The sequence below is a fragment of the Diabrotica undecimpunctata genome, chromosome 2, assembly GCF_040954645.1.
Source record: "Diabrotica undecimpunctata isolate CICGRU chromosome 2, icDiaUnde3, whole genome shotgun sequence".
Classification (NCBI taxonomy): Eukaryota; Metazoa; Arthropoda; class Insecta; order Coleoptera; family Chrysomelidae; genus Diabrotica; species Diabrotica undecimpunctata.
The window spans coordinates 155114967-155141932 of NC_092804.1; the positions used below are offsets into that span (position 1 = coordinate 155114967).

The window sequence follows — 26966 nt, forward strand, 5'->3', positions numbered from 1 at the left end:
TAGTTACCTTTATTTCCTTATTTTGCGGTAATTACTTGTTATGTGTAAAATGAAATATTGAATGTAATAAAGTATTAATTTTGCGCTTCTATTTTGTAGATACTCATTTTAAATTTAACTGTGAAGTTAAAGTTTCGATATAAATAAAATGTAAATAGAATATTCCGCGGTATCGAAGCTGTAAATGTTTGCCGCTGCGCAACAGGTTATTATTTAATAGATACAAGGCTACAATTTGAATCAAGCAACGTAACATCCTATTAAATTGTGTTTTTTTAATCAGTAGATCACGGTATCTGAAACAGTGACAATGGAATTAAGCAAAGAACAGAAAGAATTAATTGACCAAGTCGCAAAAGAAAATGGTTTCAGTGATTACCAAGTGATTTCAAATGCGGGATCGTTTAAAGGTGACAATTTTTTGGGAGTAATAAGTACTATTACAATTAAAAATGGTGACAAAACATTGGATCTAATTTTAAAATCGGCGCATACGAATGAAGCTTTTAGAAAAGCTGCTCCACTTCATGAAATTTATGGACGAGAAATATATTTGTATAATCGTGTTTTTGAGGAGTTTAAAAAATTTGAAGAAGAACATAACATTAAAGATCCCTTTATCAGCACGCCAAAAGTATATCTGTGTTCTTCAGAAAAAGGTCACGAAGCACTTTTAATGGAAAACCTAAAATCACAAGGCTATAAACTTTGGAATAAGAAAAATACTATGAATCCTGGTCACATAAAAGCGGTTCTTAAAGAATATGCGAAATTCCACGCTATTTCTCTGGCCATGAAAGACAAATGTCCCGACGAATTTAGTAAACTTGCCTCCAAAGTTTATGGGAACGTTTTTGAAGAAAATCCGGAATTTAGCAATGAAGAAAAATTACAACAATTTGTAAAATCGGCGATGAGCAATGGATTCGAAGCAGTAGCAGGTGATTCGGAACTTACAAAATGTGTAAAAAATCTTGAAGATAAAATTATTGATATTTTTACAAAAGAACTCAAAAAGGAAAAATTTAAATTGGTTATCAGTCATGGAGATTGCTGGTGTAATAACTTTTTATTTAAATATGAGGTATGTATGTTTTTATGATTTATCTAAATATTTCTTATAAGAGCATCGAACTCTAGATATTTCAATAATATTAATAATACAAAACATGTTCCATAAAAATTATTTAAAATTTTTACTTCGTAAAATTCTTTGTATATGTCGATATTGTTTGACACAATTTATTAAAAAACGTGTTTTGATTAATTTTGTTTGTTTTGTGTATATATTTGCAAAGTATCTTATTTTACTTTAGTTCATTTAAATTCTTTCATTTCCACGACCGAACAAAACAATAAAATGCATTTTAAAATATATAATCATTCTTTATAAATATGATGTGTTTTCCATTAATTTCAGAAATTTGTCATCGGATAAACCGTTACTATCCAGCTTTTATCTAACTTATGCGGTGACAAGCTATCAGATGATCAGCAACTTATATTATTTATGTAATTGCTACAAATGAAGAAATAGGGTCAAGTGGGGTCAATTATGAAACATTATTTAAATCTTTTGATTTTTGATACCTAAACGGCAATATCATTATTAGAAGCGACAAACGTATTTATTTATGTGTAGAAATATATACAGAACCTTCTTATATTTAACTTTTTTACAAATATGATATTTATATGTCTCATTTTTCACCTCTTATGATATATATATATATATATATATATATATATATATATATATATATATATATATATATATATATATATATATATATATATATTCGTATGAACTTTACACATTGCAGTTTTACATTCAAAAAATATTGATAATAACAATAATAAATAAGAAAACACAAACATCGGACATATAAAATAAAAATTATTAAAGTCGAAGGTTACAGCCTCGAAGCCAATCTCTTACCTTGGGAGAGAGTTGGTGGATTTCTTGAAGACTGCCAACGAACTTGGTGGCTGGGCACTCGAAGACGATGTGGTTAATTGTTTGTTCAACAGCGCGGCATTTGTCACATCCCGGACTGGCATTTATACCCCACTGGTTCAGAGACTTGTTACAAACTCCATGACCAACTCGTATTCTATTAAGGTTGCACCATTCACGACGAGGAAGAGAAAAGCCGCCTGGTTTAATTGTAGGGTTTTCTATGAGATTAGCATTTCTGATATCTGGATTCCATTCGTCCATCCAGTGCTCCTCAGTAGTGAAATCAGCCAATCTTGTAGCAGTTCTAGTAGGTAGATGTCTGGATTTCAGTCTTAACTCTCTTGGTCTAGCTCAGCGATGTCTGTATTATTGGTAGTGCTGGGTTTTGTTGGCACTTTTGAACGAGAGTGTTGAGTGCGGCTAGTCGTCTTGTTGCTGGTGGAGCGATGTTGTTTAAAACTGGAATATGGGCTTTATAGTTCCCGTTATGTGCCTTATTGTTTGGTTTAACTAGGTATCTATGACGTTTGTGTGATGAATGTTTAGCCAGACAGGAGCGCAATATTCTGCAGTAGGATATACCTACACAGTCGTTAGCCCGTTTGCGCAGCAGTCTATCTTGAAGCATAATTATTAAGCTACGTTAAATTGTTTAGTAGGTCCAAAAGGGAGACATTTTTCAGGTTAACTATGAGATAAGTGTGGAAAAGCTAAAATCATATACCGATGAAGACCTTTAGGTAGCATTTTAAATCTTATCAAAGAAAGTAAGATTAGTTCAAGATTGGCATTAAAACGCTTTGAAAAAGATTTACGGTAAGTAGACGGTTCCACGGAAAACACAATAAAATACAAAGTCGAAAAACCGATCTTAGGTCCGAAGTGGTACATGACCTGGCAGAAAAAATTAGAATTTTGGCCAAATGGGCTTCTGCCATGACAAAACATGAAATATTAGAAACAGTCCAACCATTTGAAGAAGAAAATAACATCAAAACTCAATTTAAATACAACAAACCTGGGCTGTTTGTAAAAGGCAGAAGGTAAGCCAGAAAAAGATAGAGCAATTAGAATTAAATAGATGAACTGCAATCAGCGATATTTTCTTGGCTTATAGATTTTACGACTACGTACAGAAAACCATCAATAAATTAAACCTAAGTAACATACCTAAGCTTATTCGGAACATAGGTAAAATCAGTTTTTCTTTCGATCCCTCTCGTATAAAGGATGCGACGGGAAGGGGGCAAAAAGTTTATAGGAATATACAAGGGTTCAAGAAAATAAAAAACCTTTGTCATGGCATGTATTTCAGTTTCCGGCAGATTACTACCACCACTAGTTATTTTTCAAGGAGCCCACTTATGGTCTAGCTGGAAGGGATAACATTGCATACCAAGCACTTTGTATGGATGTTTGAAAAGAGGTTGAATGACTACCAATATTTTCTACTAACTACTACTACTACAACTGTCACAATTTCAAGTAAATGGATGCAGTTTTCCAGAATTCGTAGCGGAAATTGTGCATTCACTGTACTATCATCGTACAAACACATCGTACTTAGTATTTAATAGAATAATAATATCCGCCTCTCACTATAAATATTCATAACAAATTATCAAATTCAGTGTGTGTTTGTTTAAACCTTTAGCCTTTCAAATGATTATCTGTAAATAAATATCTGACGCTTCACGTGATTATTTTTTATAAAGGAAACGATGATTATAAATCGAAGGTTAACCGAATTACGAGTAATTTATCTCTATTTATTTAATCCGAAAACCAGTGATGCTTTTAATTTATGAAGATAAAATTATTTTAATAACCTTGATAATATTTTTATTTACATTTAAGGCGCATCAACCTATGTGATTCTTAGCGCCACTAGATTTTACAAAGATTTTTTTATATTTGTGGATACTATATATAAATTGATTTTAACATACATAGATTTTCACATACCTACATAGATTTTTAATTACATTGATTTTTAAAAGCATTAACTTTTACGAGTCAAACTTTTAAATTAAACTTTTAAATCGTCAAACTGACAAATGGCCACAGTTCTCTTCTAGACACTTGTCTTATGTAGCGGTATCGGTATGTTACAGTTTTTCCTTTCATTTAAATATACTGGGCATTCGAGTAAGATATTTATGTTAATAACACTTAAACTGGAAAATACTTACCGCACATTGGATTAACACCTACAGTAATATGACATGCATTATGTTAAGCGTGTTTGTCCTAATCTCAATGTATTATAATTTGGTCTTTCCTATTGCTACACTTACTCTTCCATCTTGTAACTATTGTTTTTATGTTTTGTAGGTTTTATTCAAATTGATTCCATTTTTGAATCCACTTATTTTACTTATGTTACCTCATTTTACCTTATTTTTTACTTTGCTTTTAACATTGTTTGCCAAAAATACCGAGCACCCATTTATCTCTACAAAAATATCTTTAAAATCCCTTTTGTTACAGTAATTTTCTTTCAGTAACAACATCATAAAATCAACTAAATATTGATTCTTGATTCACATATTCACATAAAAATTATGTGCATAAAAGTCCCGTCAGGCCTTTTACAGCCACTTAGGCACAGGCCCATAAGGCAGGTCAAAAAATACCTTATACACGAAAGCTGACCATCGAGGTCATGCCATAGAATAACCCAACACACATGTATTCGGTTGTTCTCTGGTCATGCGCGGGAAGCATGGGCTGAATTGGTAGACCTCTCCGATGCTTAGCCGGCGACGAGAACAAAATGTATTTTGCCAAGTCAGCGGCTGAGTCATCAAACTAAATTAAATTCATTCGTAGGGGAGTCACACGATGGGGAGTGGTGCTAATATAGCTAGGTGGAGGTTAGATAAGTACCACTTCAGGACGAAATGTGACCGGTTTGATCTTCGGACATGTGGGTCCCACTGTTCAATGGAACAGACATGTCTCTTAAGTCTGGGTTGTACGAGCGTGCACGCGTGTGTTTGTGTGTGTACGTGTGTGTGTATGTGTGTGTGTGTGTGTGTGTTTTTGATGGATGTTTATGTGTTCGAGAGCCTTCTTTGTATTTTCAATGTCTTTGTTTGGGAACAGTCCCGTTGTGACTGAGTTGTATGGTTGGTTGTTTTCTTTTTGTCGTTTAATGGTGTATTTCTCAGTTTTCACCACTTATGTTAATATTTTCTAATTTTTTTGTGGGTGGCAGTCTTCATCTTCACTTTCAGCTTAGCATTATTCGCCACCTTTACTTGGACTTTGATATTGTTTATGATGATAATGGCGGCTATTATTTTCCATGAATATAAAATAATGATTATTTCTTGAGCTGCAGCGCGATTTATTGAGGCTATGTGGAATGTATTAAATAAAATTAATAAAATTAAACAAAAACTGAATAAAATTAAATAAAATTACATAAAATTAAATAAAATTACATAAAATTAAATAAAATCACATAAAATTAAATAAAATTTAATAAAATCTAATACAATTAAATAAAATAATCAAAAAATTTAATAAAATAAAATAAAGTAAAATTAAATAAAATTAAATAAAATTGAATAAAATTAAATAAAATTAAATAAAATTAAATAAAATTAACTAAAATTAAATAAAATTAAATAAAATTAAATAAAATTAAATAAAAATAAATAAAATTAAATAAAATTAAATAAAATTAAATAAAATTAAATAAAATTAAATAAAATTAAATAAAATTAAATAAAATTAAATAAAATTAAATAAAATTAAATAAAATTAAATAAAATTAAATAAAATTAAATAAAATTAAATTAAATTAAATCAAATTAAATAAAATAAAATAAAATTAAATAAAATTAAATAAAATTAAATAAAATTAAATAAAATTAAATAAAATTAAATAAAATTAAATAAAATTAAATAAAATTAAATAAAATTAAATAAAATTAAATAAAATTAAATAAAATTAAATAAAATTAAACAAAAGTAACTAAAATTAAATTAAATTACCAACATTTTTTAAAAATATGACAAACTATGTTAAAATATATTTCTTTGATACATAATACATTATTATAATGAATTTTTTTAAAAATATTTTTCTAAATTTTTATTTTTTAAACGTATTACAAATTACATGTCAAAATATCCTAAGCAATGAAACGGTATACAAAACACATCGTAATTTTTTATTGTGTAAAATGTTTATAAAACAGTAATGGAAAATTAAAGATCAAATATACAAAACATGAAAAAAAAATTAAAATTCTATAGAAAAACTACAACACACAAAGTTTGGCAATTTCGGAAGTCAGATAAACAGTTGCTTTGCACATTATTTACAAAAATTAGTTCTACAGTTATTACACATTGATATCTTATAAATATTACATGAATTCTTAGTCTTTTATATTTTTTTGTTGACAGAGCCCATATCTTTTTCGTTTTTGCTTTACATCGGGATGCACGTTTTCATCAATCGTGGGTTTTCTCAGTATTCTACTTTTGTTCATTTGTAACTTTCTTGGAAGTCTTTGGTTGATAATTATTCTATTCAAATGTAGTTCAGCAAGTTGTTTGGAGAGCAACTTCTCAATTCTGCCCGTCGTATGTTGTTTCCTTCTGGATAGTTTTGGTGTAATATATTTATATAAGTTGACTTTAGCGATATGGATGATGGAATACAAAACCACCATAGGCCAACGCCTAGTGCATCTACTCGAACATTTTTTATTCAAGGCATCAACGACTTCTTTGGTTTTATTATAAAATGCAATAATGTCAGTTTTTCCAATTTTTCTTTTTAACTCAGATTATTTTCGATTAGTATGTATAAGAATTTCAACTAGAATGTCATTATTAATTATTCGTAAAGGAGATGCACTTTTGCCCAACTATCTGGCATCATCACAATGATCTAATTGCAAAATTATGTTATATAATATTGTGACGACCACTTAAATTTATTTTCGCCATAATAACTCCTTCCATTATCAACTTCTCCACCACTTTTAGAATCGGATCATCTTCTAATATCAAATCTGTGTCATGCTCACTTTTAATGTCATTTAAAGGGCCACCTGATTATTCCATATTGCTTAAGGCGCGTTTTCACGGGTCGATCTAGGTTGAACGATTTGGATCGTTCGAGCATAATTCGATCTGTGTTGAAAGCAAAAAGGTTTACACGACAGGATATGAATGTTGAATTAATTGTGGTACAAAATGGCGTCACGTGAAATGATAAATGTAGGTGTGCAATTAATTTGTTGTGCAATTTGGGAAGAAATCGCTAAATCAAACAAAAAGAAAAAAAAACGAACGTGATGGACCCGACCGTGGATTGTGAGACGAAATACCCATGGTGCATCACAAATCCTGCTCCAAGAAATGGTTGTGGAAGATCCAGAGGCTTAAAGAAATCACCTAAGAATGGATAATGCTCATTTTAGAGAAATTTTAGAAAAAACTGCTGAGACAAGTCAAAAAAACGATACAAATATGCGTGAAGCATTACCAGCAAGGCTGAAATTGCAAATCGCTCTTCGATTTCTAGCCACTGTAGACAGCTATGTGAAAATGATTTCTCTCTGAAAATCACTCTTTAGTGATTTCAATACTTTGCTCAGTTCACGATTGTATGTTGTTCTAATATATTGAGTTTATTCATATGTTGTAGAATTGTTTGCAATGCCTCTCGCCTCGCTTGTAGATTGCGATAAAGCTCGGTTCGTTAATTCCATACTACATTATAGTTTTGATAAGCATCCAAAAATCTTGCCATGTCTACATCTGACCATTTTTCAGTCATTTTTTCCCAAAATTACAGCTTGTTGTACTAAAAACAACAACTTTATACACGCTAGAAGTACTTTACTCGGCTTTCGGTACGTTGTGTTTCCGTTCGACCAGGTGTTTACACATTCGATTCTAGTCGTTCGACATCGATTCGGCGACAATCGCCCGACAAAAGTAGACAGTCTTTCTACTTCCGTCGAATCGACTCACTCCGCCGAACGGCCAAGTCGATTTATGGTTTACATATTCAATTTGCTTTCGATTTCATAATCGACCTAAATCGTTCAATCCAGATCGACCCGTGAAAACGCGCCTTTACCTTACTTTCTACCTCGCCATACCATGTAAAGAGAGTTTCTTCATAGTTTTTATGGACTTAGTGTTCTTTTTTGGATAGACCTCCCATTTTTTAAAGTGTTCACAAAAACTGATGAGTTGGCAAAATGACCCGTTTCAAACTTTAGATACACTACTCCAAGAAATTAACGCACCATTTACAAAAACAAAAAAAGCGATTCATTGGTGTTTTAAATTTAATTGTATTCATTGTTGTATGGAATATACCATGTATTTGGAATGTTTTTATCAGGTTACTTACAGGTATTGTTTTTTTGTTTCAACGGGTTTCTAAGGAACACAAAACAAAGGTGCTGTAAATTTGTAAATGTCGATAAGAGGTTAGTGTCATTGTTCAGTCGTTGTGTGAACTATTGCTGTTTGGTGGTAACATTTTGCTATTGTTTTATTCAAAATGCAACGCGAATCAAGAAATTTGACTAATTAATAGTGTGCTTAAATAGTGGTTTTGCACGAAGAAGGTTGGAGTTACAGACATTTAGGGGAACGGTTCGGCGTACACCATACATCGGTCTCACGAATGATGGAACAATACAAAGAGACCGGTAGTCACTCTAGGCGTCCAGGACAAGGTCGACATCGTGTAACAATGTCCGTTTAAGACCGTTTTTTACGACTTCGCACCCTAAGACAACGATTTGTAACTACCAGAAGCTTACAATCCCAACTTGAAGATGTTCATAATATTCGAATCAGCTGTGAAACTGCTGAAAAGGGATCCAAGTGCAATTTTACTAGTTTTGAGATATTTAAGGTTGAAGTTTTTTAAATAATTAAAATTCCTTGTATATTAGCTACGGTCGTACATAGTATTATTATATTAATAAAGGATCAGAAAATTATTATACCTACACAAATTTTCAAAAAAATAACCAATTCCGCTTTATTTTGAAAAAAAGCACTTGGATCCTTCTTATTCTGAACAGCGAACCAATTATTATCTGGATTAAAATGTATCCGTAGAATCTTTGCAGGAAAAAGGTGAATTTTAATAAATGTTTGTTTATAACTTTATTGGGTAAATTATTTATTCATAATATGAAACGCTAAAATAAAAAAAATCGACAAAAATATCTTTACACTAACAAGTTTCACTCATAATCAGAGTCCAGCACTGTTATATCTTTCATATCTTCGCAAACTGAGTTTGCAGCGATGCCGACTCCAAAGTTTCAGTTTTTCCTTGAAATCCTTCTTCGGACACTTGGTTGACGGTATTAGTTTTTGATTTTTTCTTGTGTTCATTGCGAATTCTTTATTTAATGTTTCCTTAAATGAAAAAAAAAAATGTTTTCTTGATTCATTCGGTGTATATTAAACTTTTTGCAAGCTGATTGAATTAGTTGGGCCCAGTGCTTTGGATTAAATACCTGTGGATTCTTACGCTTCACTTCATCCATTATATCAAAATCCCTATCGCACTCCATAAATGGGCCTGGTTTTAAAAACTTGTCTCTTGAATATGAGTAGATTTAACAAGAACATAAACAGCTTTACAACGTTTTTATATTTGTTCTGCCCACCGCAGCAATAGCTATATGCGATGATCTTGGTAACACCTTTAGAGAGTATGTTTTTTACAAAATGAATCAGGCTTAAACCAATTTCTTGAGATTCTCTGCTTGAAATAGATTCATCCCAGATGTACATTTCTGATCTTTCTGTGGTTACATTGAGAACACAAAAATTATACGTCCAAAGCTATCGCAAATAAAACGCTTTGGAAGTAGTTATTAAGGGAGTGGGAAGGGTTTGCTGAAGATCAAACCGGATTACGTTCGACACTACAGATTCTTTGTATTTTTCACTATCTTGTTTTTCATTGTTTCAGCCATCTTTGCTTTCCGTTGATGAAGCTCTTGATCAAATTTGGCTATTTTTACTTTTTCTGCATCTGCTGAATATTCTATAAATATTTCTATAGGCGTCACATCTACTGCATGTATCTGAGTTTGCCCTGTGAAATCTTAGGTTAAATTCCGTGTTAAAAATATGTCTATAATATGAGAGTTTCACTGGATCCTCATGTAGTTCCTTACATTGTTGAACATATAACTGGTATATTTTTTTTAAATTTAAATCCGGAGCCAAGTATCTTGTGTTCAAATTTGAATTCCTTGAATAATGACATATATTTTGGGAATTTGGCCGACTTACCTTCACTTACTGTCACTGCTATAATGCATTTAAAATTTTTTTTTAAACTATTTCTATGTTTTATACACAATTTAAGCCATAAATATTAAAGGTGATACTATAAGTTACTTTCTATAAGTAGTAGTATACTGACTGAATTCAAGCTGTAAGTTGGAATATAAGGGAACCAACTGCGCTTGGATCCATTTTAAACTGAAGGTTTCTATATTTTTATTTATCAAACTTTTTTCAAAGTCCGGTAGATGGCAGTCTATGTATGAAATTACTAAGATCCATTTTAAAATTAATAAAACTATACTTTAGGCACTCAAATCTGTATTTAACTCGATATTAAAAAAATTGCACTTGGACCCCTTTTATTCTAAGCCCTTCAATTGTGATAGGCGCATTCGCGTGTACCGACATCAGAACAAACGATATACACAGTGTAACATGCGAGGAACGACGTTATTCGGTGGAGGGTCAGTTATGGTCTGGGCTGGCGTTTCTTTAACGGGTCGTACAGACTTGGTGGTGTTGAATAACGGTACCATCAGCCGATATATCGTTGACTTTCTTCAAGACTACGTTGTGCCATTAGCTCCTTATATTGGCGAAAATTTTATTCTAATGCACGATAATGCACGACCGCACGTTGCGAATATAGTGCAAAATTATCTAATTATCTAGAGGAAGTTGGAATCGATGTTAAGGAATGGCCAGCGAATAGTGCCGATCTCAATTCTATAGAGAATGTTTGTGACTTGCTTAGTAGACGTCTACAGAATTTTTCTAATCAACCAAACACTCTGCAGGAACTGGAACAACGTCTTGTCCAAATTTGGAATGAACTGGATCAGAATATTTTAAGACCGTTTATTTTAAGTAGGAATCGTTGATGTCAAGCTGTCATTCGTAGCAGGGGTAGAAATACGTCTTCTAGCAAAAAAAATTGAACAATTTCTATTTTTAGAATTAGAGATTTTGTTGTTAATTGTTTTAAGATTGTGTTAAGTTTATGAATATTGAAAATGGTTAACGACACCATCACTAAATATGTTTTAAATATGTTTGTTTTACAAAGTAAAGTAATACGAAATAAAATGCTTTTCATTTCAGTTAATATTTCCCTGTTATATGTAAAGTTTTAAAGTGGTGCGTTAATTTCTTGGAACAGTGTAGTTACAAATTCAATATCACACTACTAAAGAACTAATCAGTAGTAAGACTATCGACGTCACTGTAACTTGAATGCAGTTGGAATCACAAACCTATAACAACAAAAATAAAAAATTGGGCATAATTTGAATTTCACAATTATTACTGAGCTCCTCCATCGTTTTGTGACAAGAATTATCTTCTTCATCATAAATATATTTTTAAAATTCTACTTGACAATTTAAGTGTCAAAACTAAAACACGACGTTCTTTTTAGTGACGGTTTTCAGTTTTTTTTTGGAAAATGGAACCTAATTTGTACTATTTATATTATTTTTAAGATTTTTACTAAATTCATTTTCGCAAACACGATGTCGAATTTGCAGTCATCATCATTTTATAAAATCGCTTGTGACTCGGTATTTTGTATTTAACATTCTCCAAATTTATGTGTTTTAGGATCCTGAAAATATTGAAAAACCTTCGAGTCTTCGCATAATTGACTGGCAAATATCTTCAGTTACGTCACCGGCATATGATGTAAGTTACTTCTTCCTAGTTAACAGTCCCAAGGAAGTACTGAATGATTACAAAACATATATGAAGTTATATCATGATACTCTGTCTACACAACTTCAGAATTTTGGATGTGATCCACAAAAGATTTTCTCGTATTCAATGTTAGAAGATCATTTAAAAACTCTATTTCCATTTGGTCTCTACATGAGTTTCATGATCGTTAAAGTAATGGTTTCTGAATCCGACGAAGCTCCAGATCTTGCAGAAATCTCAGAAAAAGATGGCGATCTTATAAACGGCATGAATTTCAGTGTTAAAAATATGGCTGAGTATCAAAGGCGAATAAAAGATATTATTCTATTTTTGAAAGATAATAACTATGTATAATTAAAGTAGTGTGAGTTTTAAATTAATTGGTTATTTATAATAAAATTGGTTATCGTTTGATAATGGACGTCTTATTTCCTTGCTGAAAGCAATAATTAGCTTATGATGTAAACGAATATAATTATACGCCAATAAATGACCGTTTAGTCCATGTTGTGAGATCGCTCCCGTGGAAATGTTTTTAACTCGGTGATTTTTTTGCGGATTCTTGTCCAAAAATATACTTTTTTAACAAATCCGAAGGGTGCTGGTCGAAATTTTTTAAGAAAAAACAGTTTAAACTATTTTTTTCAATAAATTCCAAAAATCAGCTTTTTTGCTAAGAAAAATATTTTTTTAGGTTTTTTGTGCCATTTTAAACGAAAATAGTCACTTGTCATTTTTCTACAAAATTAACAGTTTTCGAATTATAGACGATTTAAAATCTGAAAAATGCGAAAATACACATTGTCGAGTATTACTACATTTACAATTATTACATTTTACGGCTCCGAAATTTGGGATGTAACGAAGGTTCTAAAAGTAAACTCTTAGCAACCAAAATGAAATTAAAGATCAAAATTAGGGAGAATTCGAAATAAGTTTATAAAAAATGAAAGCGATGTGGGCAAAAATATACAAAAAGAGATTGAAGTAAGACAATTACCTTAGTCTGGCCACGTTAGGAGAATGCGATAGGACAGATGTCGCCGGAAAATATTGAAGTGAATACCTACAGAACGAAGGAAAAGTGATCGACCACCCCGATGTTGGAGAGATGCAGTTAATGGAACATAAACTGGGGATAGAGGGAACAGAGAGACAGCGACAACTCTAAACAAACCGTTATATGCGATATATATATATATATATATATATATATATATATATATATATATAGTAAACTCTTAAATATTAGGGAAATCTGCAAGAAAGACTCTAATAAGTATCAATTGTTTCGCCGAACGTTTTCGCCAAAGAGAATTAATTTGGCTTCTTCAGGGCTGAAAGAGAATAAATTATAATTAGCTACCATATATTATCTATTAAAACATTATTGATCTTACCGTAACTTAGAATTGTAGAGTTAGAATATTAAAAAACTTTGCTAGTAACATAGTGGTGTTTTTTTGTTACTATGTGCAAAAAAAGTTTTTTTTAATTAGGGTTTGAAGTGTATGGTAGCTTTGAACTTATCACGCAAAGGTTTACCCAAGGTTAATCGAAAAACCCAATGTAACTAACAGAGGACTGAAATATGTATCGAAAAGAAATGTTAAATTTTTCAGGCCACCCCTTAAAGTCAGGCCACACGCGGTGCAAGAATATAATGTATGACATGTTGCGTTTGGTCATATTGATGTTTCTGATATTTGACAATCTTTGAATTGCCGAAATTTTAATCTTGTGATTTATCGTTTAAAAAACAATAAAGTTGAATAAAAAATGTACTTAGTTGAGGAAATAGTAGCAATAATAAAAATGTTTTATTCAGGCAGTAGCGCAAATTGTCAGTTCTTTATTTAGCTTAAGCGATATCCCAATAGATCAATTCCAAGACATTCAACAATTAAAAGAATTTTGATATTATCAAAATGATTTGTATCAGAATACAAAATTTTTAATATTACTGGGACCGTGTTTTCTAATTTTACGTGTACAAACAATGTTACTGAGGTACCAGGCAATTTAGAAAATCAAAATTAAATACATGTACTAACAGCAGTTATAGAAAAACCTAGAATAAGTTCTCGGACCATTGCCGACCAATTTAATATTCATAATTCCACGACCTTAAAAATTTTGAAAAGAAATAAATTCCGTTCATATAAATTTTAATGTCATCAAGAACTAAGAGAAGGAGATGCTTAGCGACGAGCGGAATTTTGTTATGAATTTTAGAGGGGGCTAATGCAAGAGAAAATTTTTAAAAAACATTTTGTTGAGTAATGAATTTAAACTATATTGAAATTCTTTGAATTGATATATAACCTGGAATTCACCTGAAGTGTATTATAATATCTAACGTTAAATAAAGATCTGGTACTGCTCGCACTATTGCCTGAATACAACATTGTTGCGATTTTTTGTCAACTGAGTACATTTCATCAATTTTATTGCTTTGTAAACAATATAAATTATTATTTACAAAGTACTATTTATTGTTCACTAGTAGTAGTAGTATTTTTAAAAATTAGTTGTTTATAATTTAATCACAAAATTAAAATTTCGGCAATTCAAAGACTGTCAAATATCAGAAACATCAATATGGCCAAACGCAACGTTTCATACATATTCTTGCACCGCGTGTGGTCTGACTTTAAGGGGTGGCATGAAAAATGTATTATATTTTTGCAAAATTTTAGAGTACGCTTAATTCGTACAACAATTTTAACATTTGTTTTTAATACAGATTTTAGTCCTCTACAAATAACTTCTCATGACTTTTGACGTAAAATAATTAGGGAAGCAGGAATTCAACAATTTAGAACTTCCGATTGAGTTTCCTATGGCCCGTTTGGCGATTCAATATACAGTCTGTCCCAAATCCTTCTTTCAGCGCGTCACTAATTTTGACGTCGTATAGGATTTTAAGAATGTCGAGAATTTTTGCATGACATTTTAGTTAAATTTGACAGTTGCAGGATTGTAACCTCTCTTTTTCTAATCGAAAATAATTTAATAATTTTAATTTTAGTCTTTGTTCTTTCTCGATATATCTCGGCATATTTAAAAGAATTTTATGACAATAAATACAAAATTAAATTTTCACTGTAAAATGTCTGATAATACTAACCTGGAATGACAATTATCATTTTTTCAGTTGACATTGTGAAAGTACTGTCACATGCGCATCATTGATTGGATATCTATTTAGCGTATTCTAAACTCCAACCAATTATACATCCGTAAGTAGAATTAGCTTTACGATAAATAATTTTTTAAGTTTTATGTATAATAATCACAGACTCACGTTTTTTTTTTACTTCTAGCTTAATGTGTTAGAGAGAATTCGATCAACTATGACGCTCCGAAAGAAGGGTTTGGGACGAACTATATATATAAATTCTTTATAAAAAATTGAATTGAATATTAATTGTTTTAAATCGCCTTAGGATATAATAGTATCAGTACATGATTATTGATGTTTATGATGACTTTGTTATCTAAAAATGGTATACTGTTGCTATACTTCTTTATTTTAACAGTAAATTGTAGTTTTTGTTGAATGAGGTAAAAACTTTGGCATTATCTGTATGTGATCCAGTGGGACAGTCCAAATTATATCATTAACACATTTGTATAAAAAAGGTAGCTTGTAGACTAATTTAGTAAAACTTCTTCTGCTAAACGCTTTAAATTATTCAGACCTAAAATTGAACTGATGAGAGCCCCCACGAGTGTTTTAAAAAGTTAAGTAGAAAAGAAGGTATTAAAAGAAAAGTTATCTTTAATAAATAATATATTTAGAGTAGAAAAGATTTCTTTGCTTTTGTCGTTTTACGCGTGGAATGTTTATCCGTGAAAGTTTTCCACAGGGCGGGTCACCCTCCTCCTTTATCCAAGCTTGGAACCGTCAGTGGCAGTTACTGAGCTACCTAGTCTATCCAGTCACTACCAGAGGCGGGGTTCGTAATCCATAGTCCGTATATCTGAATAGATTATAAATATTATTGTAATAATATCTACATTTATTAGTAATTTTAAAAAATTCATCTAATACAATTATTTTATCTCTCCTATTTCAAAGATGAATCGTTTTTATTGTTTTTATTTACCTAGTATTTTGTGTATTACCCGTAAAATAACTTTGAATATAATGTAACGTGTAATAATGCTCGTATGATATCAATTTTGTGATGCAACTTGGAAATTAGTTATTTTAAATCAAACTGCAAGGTGAAGTTTAAATGCTTGTTACATAAATAAGTAGGAAATTCCGTGGTAGAGAAGCAATGAATGTTTGCCGAAAACCACTGCGCAGACATCATTCTTTATTAGATACAAGGTTACAGTTGATGTTGGGTTATGTATCTAGTAATTTTTTTTAATCAGTAGATCGCGTTGACTGCAACAGTAATAATGGAATTAAGCGAACAGCAGAAAAAATTAATTGACAAAGTCGCAAAAGAAAACGGTTTCTGTGATTACCAAGTGGTTTCAAATGCTGGATCATTTAAAGGTGACAATTTTATGGGAATTATTAGTACAATTTTAATCAAAAGTGGTGATAAAACATTGGAACTAGTTTTAAAATCCGCACATACAAATGAAGCTTTTAGAAAAGCTGCTCCTCTTCACGATGCTTATGAACGAGAAATATATTTGTATGAACATGTGTTTGAGGAGTTTAAACAGTTTCAAGAGCAATACAATATCTTAGATCCATTTACTAGCGTACCTAAATCATATTTGTGTTCATCAGAAGATGGCCACGAAGGACTTTTAATGGAGAACCTAAAAACACAAGGTTATAAACTTTGGAATAAGAAACTTCCCATGAATCCTGGACATGTAAAAGCTGTTTTAAAAGAATATGCGAAATTCCATGCTATTTCTTTGGCTATGAAAGACAAAAGTCCCGAACAATTTAGCAAACTTACCGCCAAAGTATATGCAAATGTTTTTGAAGCCAATCCGTCCTTCAACAATGAAGAAAGATTAAAAGGATTTATAGCTTCAGCGATGGCAAGTGGATACGAGGTTGTAGCAGGTGATTCAGAACTTACAGAATGTCTCAAAAAAGTTGAAAGTCAAATCATTGATGTTTTTTCTAAAGAACTAAAGAAAGAAAAATATAAGCTGGTTATTAATCATGGTGATTGCTGGTGTAATAACTTTTTATTTAAATATGAAGTAAGTATCTTATAACCTTTTACTAGAACTTTCAAGTTTTAAAATAAATTTTAATATATATATATATATATATATATATATATATATATATATATATATATATATATATATATATATATATATACATAAGTGTGTAATAACAACTCTTATGGCATGATCCTATTAAGCATTTCTATTATCAAACAATAGGTACCGATAAACTAAAGTAAGCGTGCATGTGCATATAAACATTTTTGTTTTTAAGTCGTTTAACAACCTCCCTCCCTTGTTTCAATGCTTATTTCGCCATATATATATATATATATATATATATATATATATATATATGCTGTCACTATTTTTCCGGGATTGACTCCGCGTTGTAAAATGCTGGTTTTCTTGAAAACCATTGTTTTGGCGACGTTTCGGCAAGGTCTCACTTGCCATTCTCAAGCCTGGTGGATCTACTTCTCGTCGTTACTCGATTAGTACTGTATCAGTACTAATCGAGTAACGACGAGAAGTAGATCCACCAGGCTTGAGAATGGCAAGTGAGACCTTGCCGAAACGTCGCCAAAACAATGGTTTTCAAGAAAACCAGCATTTTACAACGCGGAGTCAATCCCGGAAAAATAGTGACAGCACATATAGCTCCCGCGGAAACCTCAAAACAAACATATATATATATATATATATATATATATATATATATATATATATATATATATATATATATATATATTTATATGTATATATACTACAATATACTACTTTCAATAATAAATTAAAATATATCACAAATGAAGTTTTACTACCAATAACTAAATTTTAAAATGTATTTTGTTCATTATTTTATGTTATATTTTATATGTGTGTTAATAATGTTGAGTGTCATAGCTTTATATAAATAATCTCGACGACTATGTCTTGAAGAAGGAATAAAAACAATTCCGAAAGTTAGACCAAAAGTCAAAAGAGTGTTTCTGTAACATCCCGGCCAAACTTTCTGACTGCAGCCCTAATAAACTGTGTTGTTTATATATATATATATATATATATATATATATATATATATATATATATATATATATATATATATAAACATATAATATTAAATTATTTTTCGACCGTACTATTTTAAATATTGATTTATAGTATCAGCAATCGGTCAGGAAATAAAACTCTATTTGTTCAGTCTCAATATTTCGTCACGATTTTGTGACTTCTTCAGGAGAAAACTGTAAATTTATTAGAATAATTAATTATTATATGTAAACAAAGTGAATATTTTAATACCGACAACTATAAGAATAAAAATTTATTCAGCATATCTAAATAAATGATATATTTGTTTGATTTTATTTAGGAGTTCACTCAACCAACCACAATCCAGTGGTTTTTATTCTTGGTTTTTCAAAAATCTTCGTAATATAAATTTAAAAATATTTTTAATTCAAGTTTAATTTTAATTTAAGTTCAATATTTTTAAATTTATAACACGAAGATTTTTGAAAAATCAAGAATAAAAACCACTGGATTGTTTTGACAAAAACCAATAGCGATAGAGTAAAATTAACAGTAATAATGTCATGAATATGTTTAGAATAATTAAGTGTTGTGGATGTAAAGTAATTTTTAAATTTTAAACATAGAAATAGGTTTTTTATATTGAACAAAGATGACAGACTGTGATAAATTTTATTAACATTACATTACATCATTGATCACACAACCTCATTAAGTTTCTCCCTGATGAAGGACATAACCAATGTCCGAAAGCTTGGAATAAAAATTTACAAGAGTACACGTTTTATTTTTTATTGCTGCAAACCCAATATTTAATGTTTACTTCCTTACGTTGTCAGCAAATACTTCTGGTTTATATATATATATATATATATATATATATATATATATATATATATATATATATATATATATATATATATATATATATATATATATATGTATGTATATGTGTATATATACTACTTAAATAAAATTGGTATCTCTTACAATGAATCAATTAGACGTTAAATCCAAATCATCTCCAATTATTCTCTGAACTTGCAGGTTATCTCAGTTCTATATCAAGAACTAATTAATATTCTTTTGGCTTCTATCAAACGGCATGTTTGATTAAATTAGTGATTTTACAAGACGATTATAGTTGTATGAATAATCAATCAATATAATATAATCAATCAATAAAATACAATTACAACACTAGTTACTGAAACAATATTGGATAAAGAAGCTTGGGTATTAGTTTTACTTTCTAACTTAAATATAACATATCGATGGTGAAGGATCAATATGTCCTATCTAAAAAAACGCTACTTTTCAGGAGAGCGAAAAAATTATTTTATAGATATAGTTTTAATGGACGAGGTACGAAAAAAAACACGTCAATTTTATTTTTTTAATATGGTTTTTTTGTAAAAAGGACAGTTTAAAAAAATATTTCTTGTAATACTTTTAAAAGATAGGATAAATTGAAATAAAAGTTTGTGATACATAGGACATATTACAATTCATAATTGTACCATCTAATATTATAAAAAATAGTTCCAGAGTGAAACTATTTGGCGCATAGGATATTTGGCGCATATTCTTGTATCTAATTGTTCTTATATTAAGAACAGAATCTATCTACCTATTAAAAAAACTGAACATTTTGCAGTAAATAACGAAAAACTAAAACATAACATTGTATTTTTTAAACTAAATAGGTACAAGTCAAAAATAAAATAGAAATTTCACATAGGCAGAATTGTAAATTTCAGTATTATGACACTTCACGGCCAATACGGAATCCATCTTTGTTACGAAAGTTTTACTCTGAATATGACAAATTGTCGTAAAAACTGTGACAATCTTCTGGAATTACCGATTTTAATTCCTACAGGTGTTGCCATTTCGATTCAGGAATTTTACACCTTTGCGTGTACAGCGGAGGATAATTTTCAATTGGAGCATACTTTTTAGACCTTATTGGTAATTCAGTGAATTCTGAGCTAGAATGATCCAGTTTTACCTTGATAACGCCCTGTGGATCATAATTGATAACCCTGATATCCATAACTACCGGATCTTTTGCTACTCTACCTGGTCGTATCGATGAATATCTCAGAGGGTTTGTATAATTTTTAAAGAAACTGAACTTACAGTTTATTGCTTCATACGGAGATGGGTTTTTTCTGGCTTCTCTAGTAATACCAATATAATCGCTTGGAAGCTTAATTTCCCGGTTTTTTAATTTTCGTTCAATACAGGCATGCACTGAATCGACTTCCATCTGGGTATGCCCAACTTCCAAAAACTTTTGAATAATTTGTACATTATGCATTATGCTAAAGTTTAGCAAAGCGTTGGACATAACACAATTTGTATTTTGCGCCGTACATCCGTCCGAATATATGATTATCGGTTTTCTATCATCAGTGAGACAGTATTTGGTAAGGTAGTCTATAAGGCAAGACGTGAATGTAGAGGCTACCAGTTGATTATTCTGGTCCTCAGAAAACCAGTAACAAGTAGCGTGTTTTGTAGCTACGTTATATACTGTGATGGTATTGCAGCACAATTTTGTTTTATAATAAAAGGCATTTGCCTAGGTGAATGGTGCAAGTTTTACAGCCTGAACATCGAGTTCCAGGGTGATTTGACTGCCAATTGCTGCTTCGTTTTTATCTTTGTCTTTTGCAGCTCTAGCTGTATCCTTTTTGTTAATATGATCCTGCCAAATATTCTCCATAATATTTCCACTTCTGTAGCTTGCACACGTATTACATTGATCCTTTTTCGTGGGCAAAATTGAAATATTTTTCTTGACAATCATTGCACTAAAGGTCGTCCTGCTTACACATCCAACTATTTCTTGTTCACACTTACTAAGGTAGAATTTATAGACATCCATTATCCTGTGGAAGGTAGGTTCCAAATACAATTTGGAGGAGCATTTTCTAGCATAGTGTGAAGGCATTTTTGGGAGGGCATTTAAAAAATTGTCTAGAAAGTCTATGTTGTCTAGTAGTTTCTGATCAGTTTTGTACCGTTTACCACCTGGAGCATGAGGCATTTCAAAAGAACTTTGTTTAACCCAATATTGTACCATCCGATACTTAATTCCAAGCGTGTCTAAAAACATTTGTCGGCAAACCTGTAACTGTTCTTGTCCATTATTTAAATGGTACTGTAAAGTTTTGGTACGTCTGGAGTCATCTTGATGAACAGTATTTTTTATTTTATTAATATGCTTTACATGTGCTGCAACAAAAGCATGTCTTTGTTCCCAAGTTATTTTCCAAAAATGCTCGAAAATTCTTTTTCTAACGTCTTCTGAAAACTCGGAACAATACCTAAATTTTGATTTTCTACACACTTCTTTGTCACAAGTGGGTTGCATGTGATGAGCATCTTTTTGTTTCAACTGTTCATACTTTCCTGTTTGCCCTTTCATGAATCCCAAATAAGGTTTCCCTTCCATTCGGAGTTTCTTATTTTTGTTTCTTTTCCATTGGCTAGGATCAGCAACATTTCTTCTTTTACGCCCTTCATTAATATTGTGATTATTGGGATCAAGTTCTGCTTCAGAACTGTCTGTAGAATTTTCATCAGATCCTTCGCTATGGCTATTATAAACAGGATCATATTCTGAACCATCATTTGATGAACTTCTGTTTACAAATATTTGATTATCCCTTAGATTTGTATTTGAAGTTGACGGTCCTTCAATACTTAACTGCTGATCAGCTATGGGACCTTGAACGTCATTTGACAAATCAGTATTTGTACTTGATGGTTTTACTGCACTTAAATGTTGATCAGTTGCGAGACCTGCTTTTTGATTGTCAGTAGTAGTTTCATCAAGTTGGTCAAGAGCTGGATTATTTTCTGCACCGTCTGTAGCTTTGTTTGACGAATCTGTTTTTGAAGTTAATGGTTCTACAATAACTGAATACTGATCTAAATCTTTTCCGACTTTAGGACTGTTAGTAACGTCTTGAAGGATAATATTGTGTCCTGTTATAATCGGATCAACTGTAATAGGTACATCCCGACTTGTTACAGATTCCCCCAAAATAGTTATTAAAGTGATCGTTTCAGTAACGTTGATTTCATCAGTTGCCTAAAAAATTAATTAAGATATAATCAAGAATTGCTTTGAAGAGTATTAGTACCTTAATCACAGTTTTGGCTAATTGATCGCTTGATGCTATCTGTAACTCTCTTGCCATTTCAATAATTTTTTTTCCTCTCCCTGATGGATGCATTCTTTTAGTAATCACCCTGTAAATAATTACTTATTATAAATCAGAAACCCTTACGTACTATTGTACAGCAAATAGAGTGGTAATTATTTATTAATTTACAGTAGAGTATTTTTTAACTGTAATATACATACAGCCAGATTTGTCACAGATTAATTTTACCTAGGTTTGTTTTATAAGATTACAATACATAATTAAATTTTATATGGACAAAAAGCATAAAGTCCTATCTGGCAATGTTCTTATGAGTGAATTATTAGCAGTTATAGTTTCTGATAAAACGAAATGTCCTATCTATCTCTAACCTAACCTAATCTATCTCTTAATATAGCTAATATTTAGAATTTTAACGGTAAATCAATACTACAAGTATACTATTTGCTTCATACTATTTTTTTTATTAACAACTTACTAATATCGTAAACAAAAATAAACGTAAAAATAAACGTTTTTCTACAGAAAACTTCGACAAATCACCAGCATGTACTTTAGTTTATGGAGAGAAGACACTAAATGCTTAGATAGGATTATTTACTTGCAGATCTGTTGACGCTAGAGATAGTACAACTTGAAATTAGATGGTACGATGCGATGTTGCCTATTTCTCGAAAAAATATAAACTTTGTAAGATATCATTATCCTTTTTAATAACTTTGCGCCAAAAATCTCAATTTTGAAAAAAAGGAAGATAGGACATATTGATCCTTTACCGTCGATATATTATGTCTTTTTAAATGGTTTGCTGTTGTTTTATTGTATTTTCAAAATCACTGTTGTTCTTCTAATATATTTATTTTAATAGTGATTTGACTTACTTCTAAAAGAAAATTTTCGTAAATTTGGGATAAACCTTAGCTTCTCCTTCAGTCTTTCTTCTTCTTTAAGCTTCTTTAAGCTTTTTCTCTTGTTGCCTTAGCTTCTCGTTTACGTCTTCTATTTTTAAAAACCATGCGAGGGGTACGGACGTATTCATTTCTTTGTCAAAATCAGTAGATCATGTATTGACCATTAACAATTGCTAAATATTTCTTTGATTCCACCGCTGTCACCAATGTTACATGTATTTAAAATCAATTTTATTTGGATCAACAATATTACAAAACAGACTGACAACTTTAAACTTTAAAACTGAAAATACTACTGTTCTTAACTGGTCTTACCGGCCAAGCCGGTAAGCTGTCAAAAATATCTGTTTATATATTTATTTTCTGACGTTTCTACCTTTACCAGACATTTCATGAATTTTCGATGTCATCTCAAATTTTCTAGAACTACTTCTTCTTTTTCGTCAAGGGACGTGTTCTATATGTGATAAATCTTACGGAACTTTCGTAAAAGTTTTTTTTTTTTTTTACTAAAGACACAGAAGTGTACTTACATTAAAATCTGGTCAGTAAGACCAATTATCAATTTGTTTCTAACTTAAATTACTAATGAAATCTTAAAATTAGGTGTCTACTCACTAGTATCTTTCCTATTATTACTAATAACTAGCATTAAATTTAGCATGCATACTCGCACAACACTTTACTCTGCTTTTCACTCACTCATTATACCAGTTCAAAAGGCTTTGTTCTTTTGAGCCTTCTTTCTAGGTTCGTATTGTCGAGGAGCTGGATAGCCTCGACGTTTACATGATAATGGAGTCGTTTTTCATGGCTCCCTGCAAATTTCTTGATTATCTGATTGACGTCTTCCATCTTGAGGTCCCGGTGAAGGTCGTTGTTCCTAACGTACCAAGGCGCATCTACGATGGTCCTCAGTACTTTATTCTGGAATATCTGGATTACTTTGATGTTACTAGGCTTGGCACAGCCCCAGAGTTGGCAGCCATAGGTCCATACTGGTCTCAGTATTTGTTTATAGATTAGGAGTTTATTATTTATGGATAGAGAGGAATGTCTTCCCATTAACCAATACATTTTCTTGTAGCGGATGCCTAGTTCTTCTCTTTTCTTCTTCACGTGAGCTTTCCAGCGAAGTTTCGCATCAAGAGTGATCCCCAAGTACTTTGCTGATGTTGCAATAGGCACTTGGACATCATTTATTCTAATAGAAATATTATTAATTCTCTTATTGGTAAAATTTATATGGACTGATTTATTCTCATTCAGTTTAATTTTCCATTTTTTGGTCCATTCATGGATTTTATTTATTGAATTTTGTAGTTTTTCTGTAGCTTCTTCGACGGTGTCACTTACCGCTAAGACAGCAGTGTCATCTGCGAAGGTAGCTATGGTGTCGTCTTCTAGTTCAGGTATATCACACGTGTATATTAGGTATAGGACTATACCCAATACAGTCCCTTGTGGAACACCTGCTTCAATATCCTTGAGATCAGTATATGCATCTTCTTGTTTAACTCTAAAATGTCTGTTCGCTAGATATGATTGTAATATATTTGAATATTATTTAGGCATGAATGATTTAAGTTTATGTATCAAACCCTTATGCCAGACTTTATCAAACGCCTGTGCCACATCTAGGAAGGTTTCAGAACAGACTTTTCTTTTCTCTAATGATCTTTCAATTATAGCAGTTATTCTATGCACCTGGTCAATTGTCGAATGCTTATTTCTAAATCCAAATTGATGATCTGGAATTATTTTCTTTTCTTCAATTATTGGTAGGATTCTTCGCAGGAGGAGTTTTTCAAACACCTATCACAGGTAGGAGTGATATTGGTCTATATGATGTCACCTCATTGGGGGGTTTCCCAGGCTTTGGTATCATGATCACCTCAGCTATCTTCCATAAATCTGGAACATATTGTAGTCTAAAGGCAGCATTTATTAAATTTGTTAATTTTACGATAGCTTTTTTTGGTACATTTTTTAGCAGTCTTCCGGTAATGAGGTCATAACCTGGTGCTTTATTTGGGTCGATTTGTTCTTTAATTAACTCAGCTACTTCTTTTGGGGAAGTTGGCTTGATATTCTCATCTATTTGCTTTGGTTCAGGCCAATCGTAAAAGTGAAAAAGTAAAAAGTCTAAAATTTTGCATTTTATTAACAAAGTACTCCAGATAATAATTAATCATAATTTTATTTTGGTATATTTGGCTTTAAGTTAAATCCTAACTTGTATAAGTTTAGAATCAAATGTGTGACTATTAATTTTTGTTTTTTTCTCCGTTATTAATATTCCCATTCTATTCATGGAAAACACATTGATATTTTTATCTATGTGTTAAAAATATAGAGCTTAAGTTATTTTCAAATTATCTCTAGATCTATATGGGCATTACAAGCAATTCCTATTATGAATTACTCTTCTGTTGAAATATATCTAAGTATGAGAAAGATTTTCGTTCATTATTACCTGGTCAAACATACGGACATACACACTTTCAACTATTACACGGTATTAAATATAGATTCAGTAACATTTGTGTTACCCATTCTTATAACTTTTATTAGGTTTTCTTTTATTTCTATGTCAAGTCGATCTCTAGGAGTACTTACCTTATGAAAAGAAATCTATATTTACCTATTTTTACACAGTTTTAAAATACCTACGACTATTTTTGTATATACAACAGTTTTAAGATTTAAATGTTTTAGGATCCAGAAAAGATTGAAAAACCCTCCAGTCTTCGGATATTGGATTGGCAATTATCCTCCTGTTCTACACCAGCATACGATATAGGTTATTTCTTTATAGTTAACAGTTCAAACGAAGTATTTAATGATTACAAAACATATCTTAAACTTTACCATGATACTCTGTCTTCACAACTACGCAAATTTGGTTGTGATCCACAAAAACTGTTTCCATATTCGTTGTTAGAAGAACACTTACAACTTCTGTTTCCATTTGGTCTTTACATGAGCTTTATGATCATTAAAGTAATGGTTTCGGAATCTGAAGAAGCACCAGATTTTGTGGAAATTTCAGAAAAAAATGGTGATCTTGTAAAGGGAATGAGTTTCAGTGTTAAAAATATGGACGAATATAAAAGGAGAATAAAAAACATTATTTCATTTTTAAGAGATAATAATTACATATAAATATCTTCTAAAATTTAATTTAATTTGATAATTTTAAATAAAATATTATCGTTTTTGTTAGAAGTTTTATTTGTATTTTTTGTTTATTTTTTTAGAAACTTTTAATTACTCTGGTATACGATTCTTATAGAACAGTTTTTCTCTAAAATAAATCTTTCTCGCTAAATTTGCCTGACACTTAAAACCCCACGGTTTTCCTTTATGTGAAATGCTTCGACTTATTCTACAATATGAGCAGTTTGTTATTTCATAAACGCTTGTGTTTCGATACTAGTACTTATTCGGAGTTTGGTATAAAAGGAAATACAAGCGACTAAGAGAGTGGTGGCTCCAGGGAGAAACAGGAGTCTTAAGTTAGTCAGAGACCAGTATACATGTAGGTCAACTAAGTAATATATGTACTGAATATATTGATCTCCCAAGCAGAATGAAAATTTACCCTAATAATAAAAAAAGTTTGTATTTCCGTAGTTCTTTAAATATATTTATATCTCTCTTACATAACCTTCATATATATATATATATATATATATATATATATATATATTCGTAATCTCC

At 30.9% G+C, this 26966-nt stretch overlaps 3 protein-coding genes across 3 annotated transcripts in view; all 3 read left to right on the forward strand.

Annotated features, from left to right (window-relative positions):
• LOC140435099 (tachykinin-like peptides receptor 86C) overlaps nucleotides 1–26966 on the forward strand; it is a 951389-nt gene that overhangs the window by 439399 nt on the left and 485024 nt on the right. The window lies entirely within an intron of this gene.
• Nucleotides 141–12373, forward strand: LOC140435095 (uncharacterized). The gene is made up of 2 exons (XM_072523799.1): nucleotides 141–1084; nucleotides 11864–12373. Exons 1-2 carry the CDS (start codon nucleotides 311–313, stop codon nucleotides 12308–12310), a joined length of 1221 nt encoding a protein of 406 aa, XP_072379900.1. The 5' UTR covers nucleotides 141–310; the 3' UTR covers nucleotides 12311–12373.
• On the forward strand, nucleotides 16055–26464 carry LOC140433519 (uncharacterized). Its single transcript, XM_072521502.1, has 2 exons — nucleotides 16055–17146; nucleotides 25962–26464. Exons 1-2 carry the CDS (start codon nucleotides 16373–16375, stop codon nucleotides 26406–26408), a joined length of 1221 nt encoding a protein of 406 aa, XP_072377603.1. The 5' UTR covers nucleotides 16055–16372; the 3' UTR covers nucleotides 26409–26464.

Bases quoted from the DNA above. Each gene is read 5' to 3' on its own strand.
- LOC140435095 (XM_072523799.1), top strand. From the start codon at position 311: ATGGAATTAAGCAAAGAACAGAAAGAATTAATTGACCAAGTCGCAAAA. The intron at 1,085-11,863 runs GTATGTATGTTT...TATGTGTTTTAG, and splicing joins ACTTTTTATTTAAATATGAG to GATCCTGAAAATATTGAAAA.
- LOC140433519 (XM_072521502.1), top strand. From the start codon at position 16,373: ATGGAATTAAGCGAACAGCAGAAAAAATTAATTGACAAAGTCGCAAAA. The intron at 17,147-25,961 runs GTAAGTATCTTA...TAAATGTTTTAG, and splicing joins ACTTTTTATTTAAATATGAA to GATCCAGAAAAGATTGAAAA.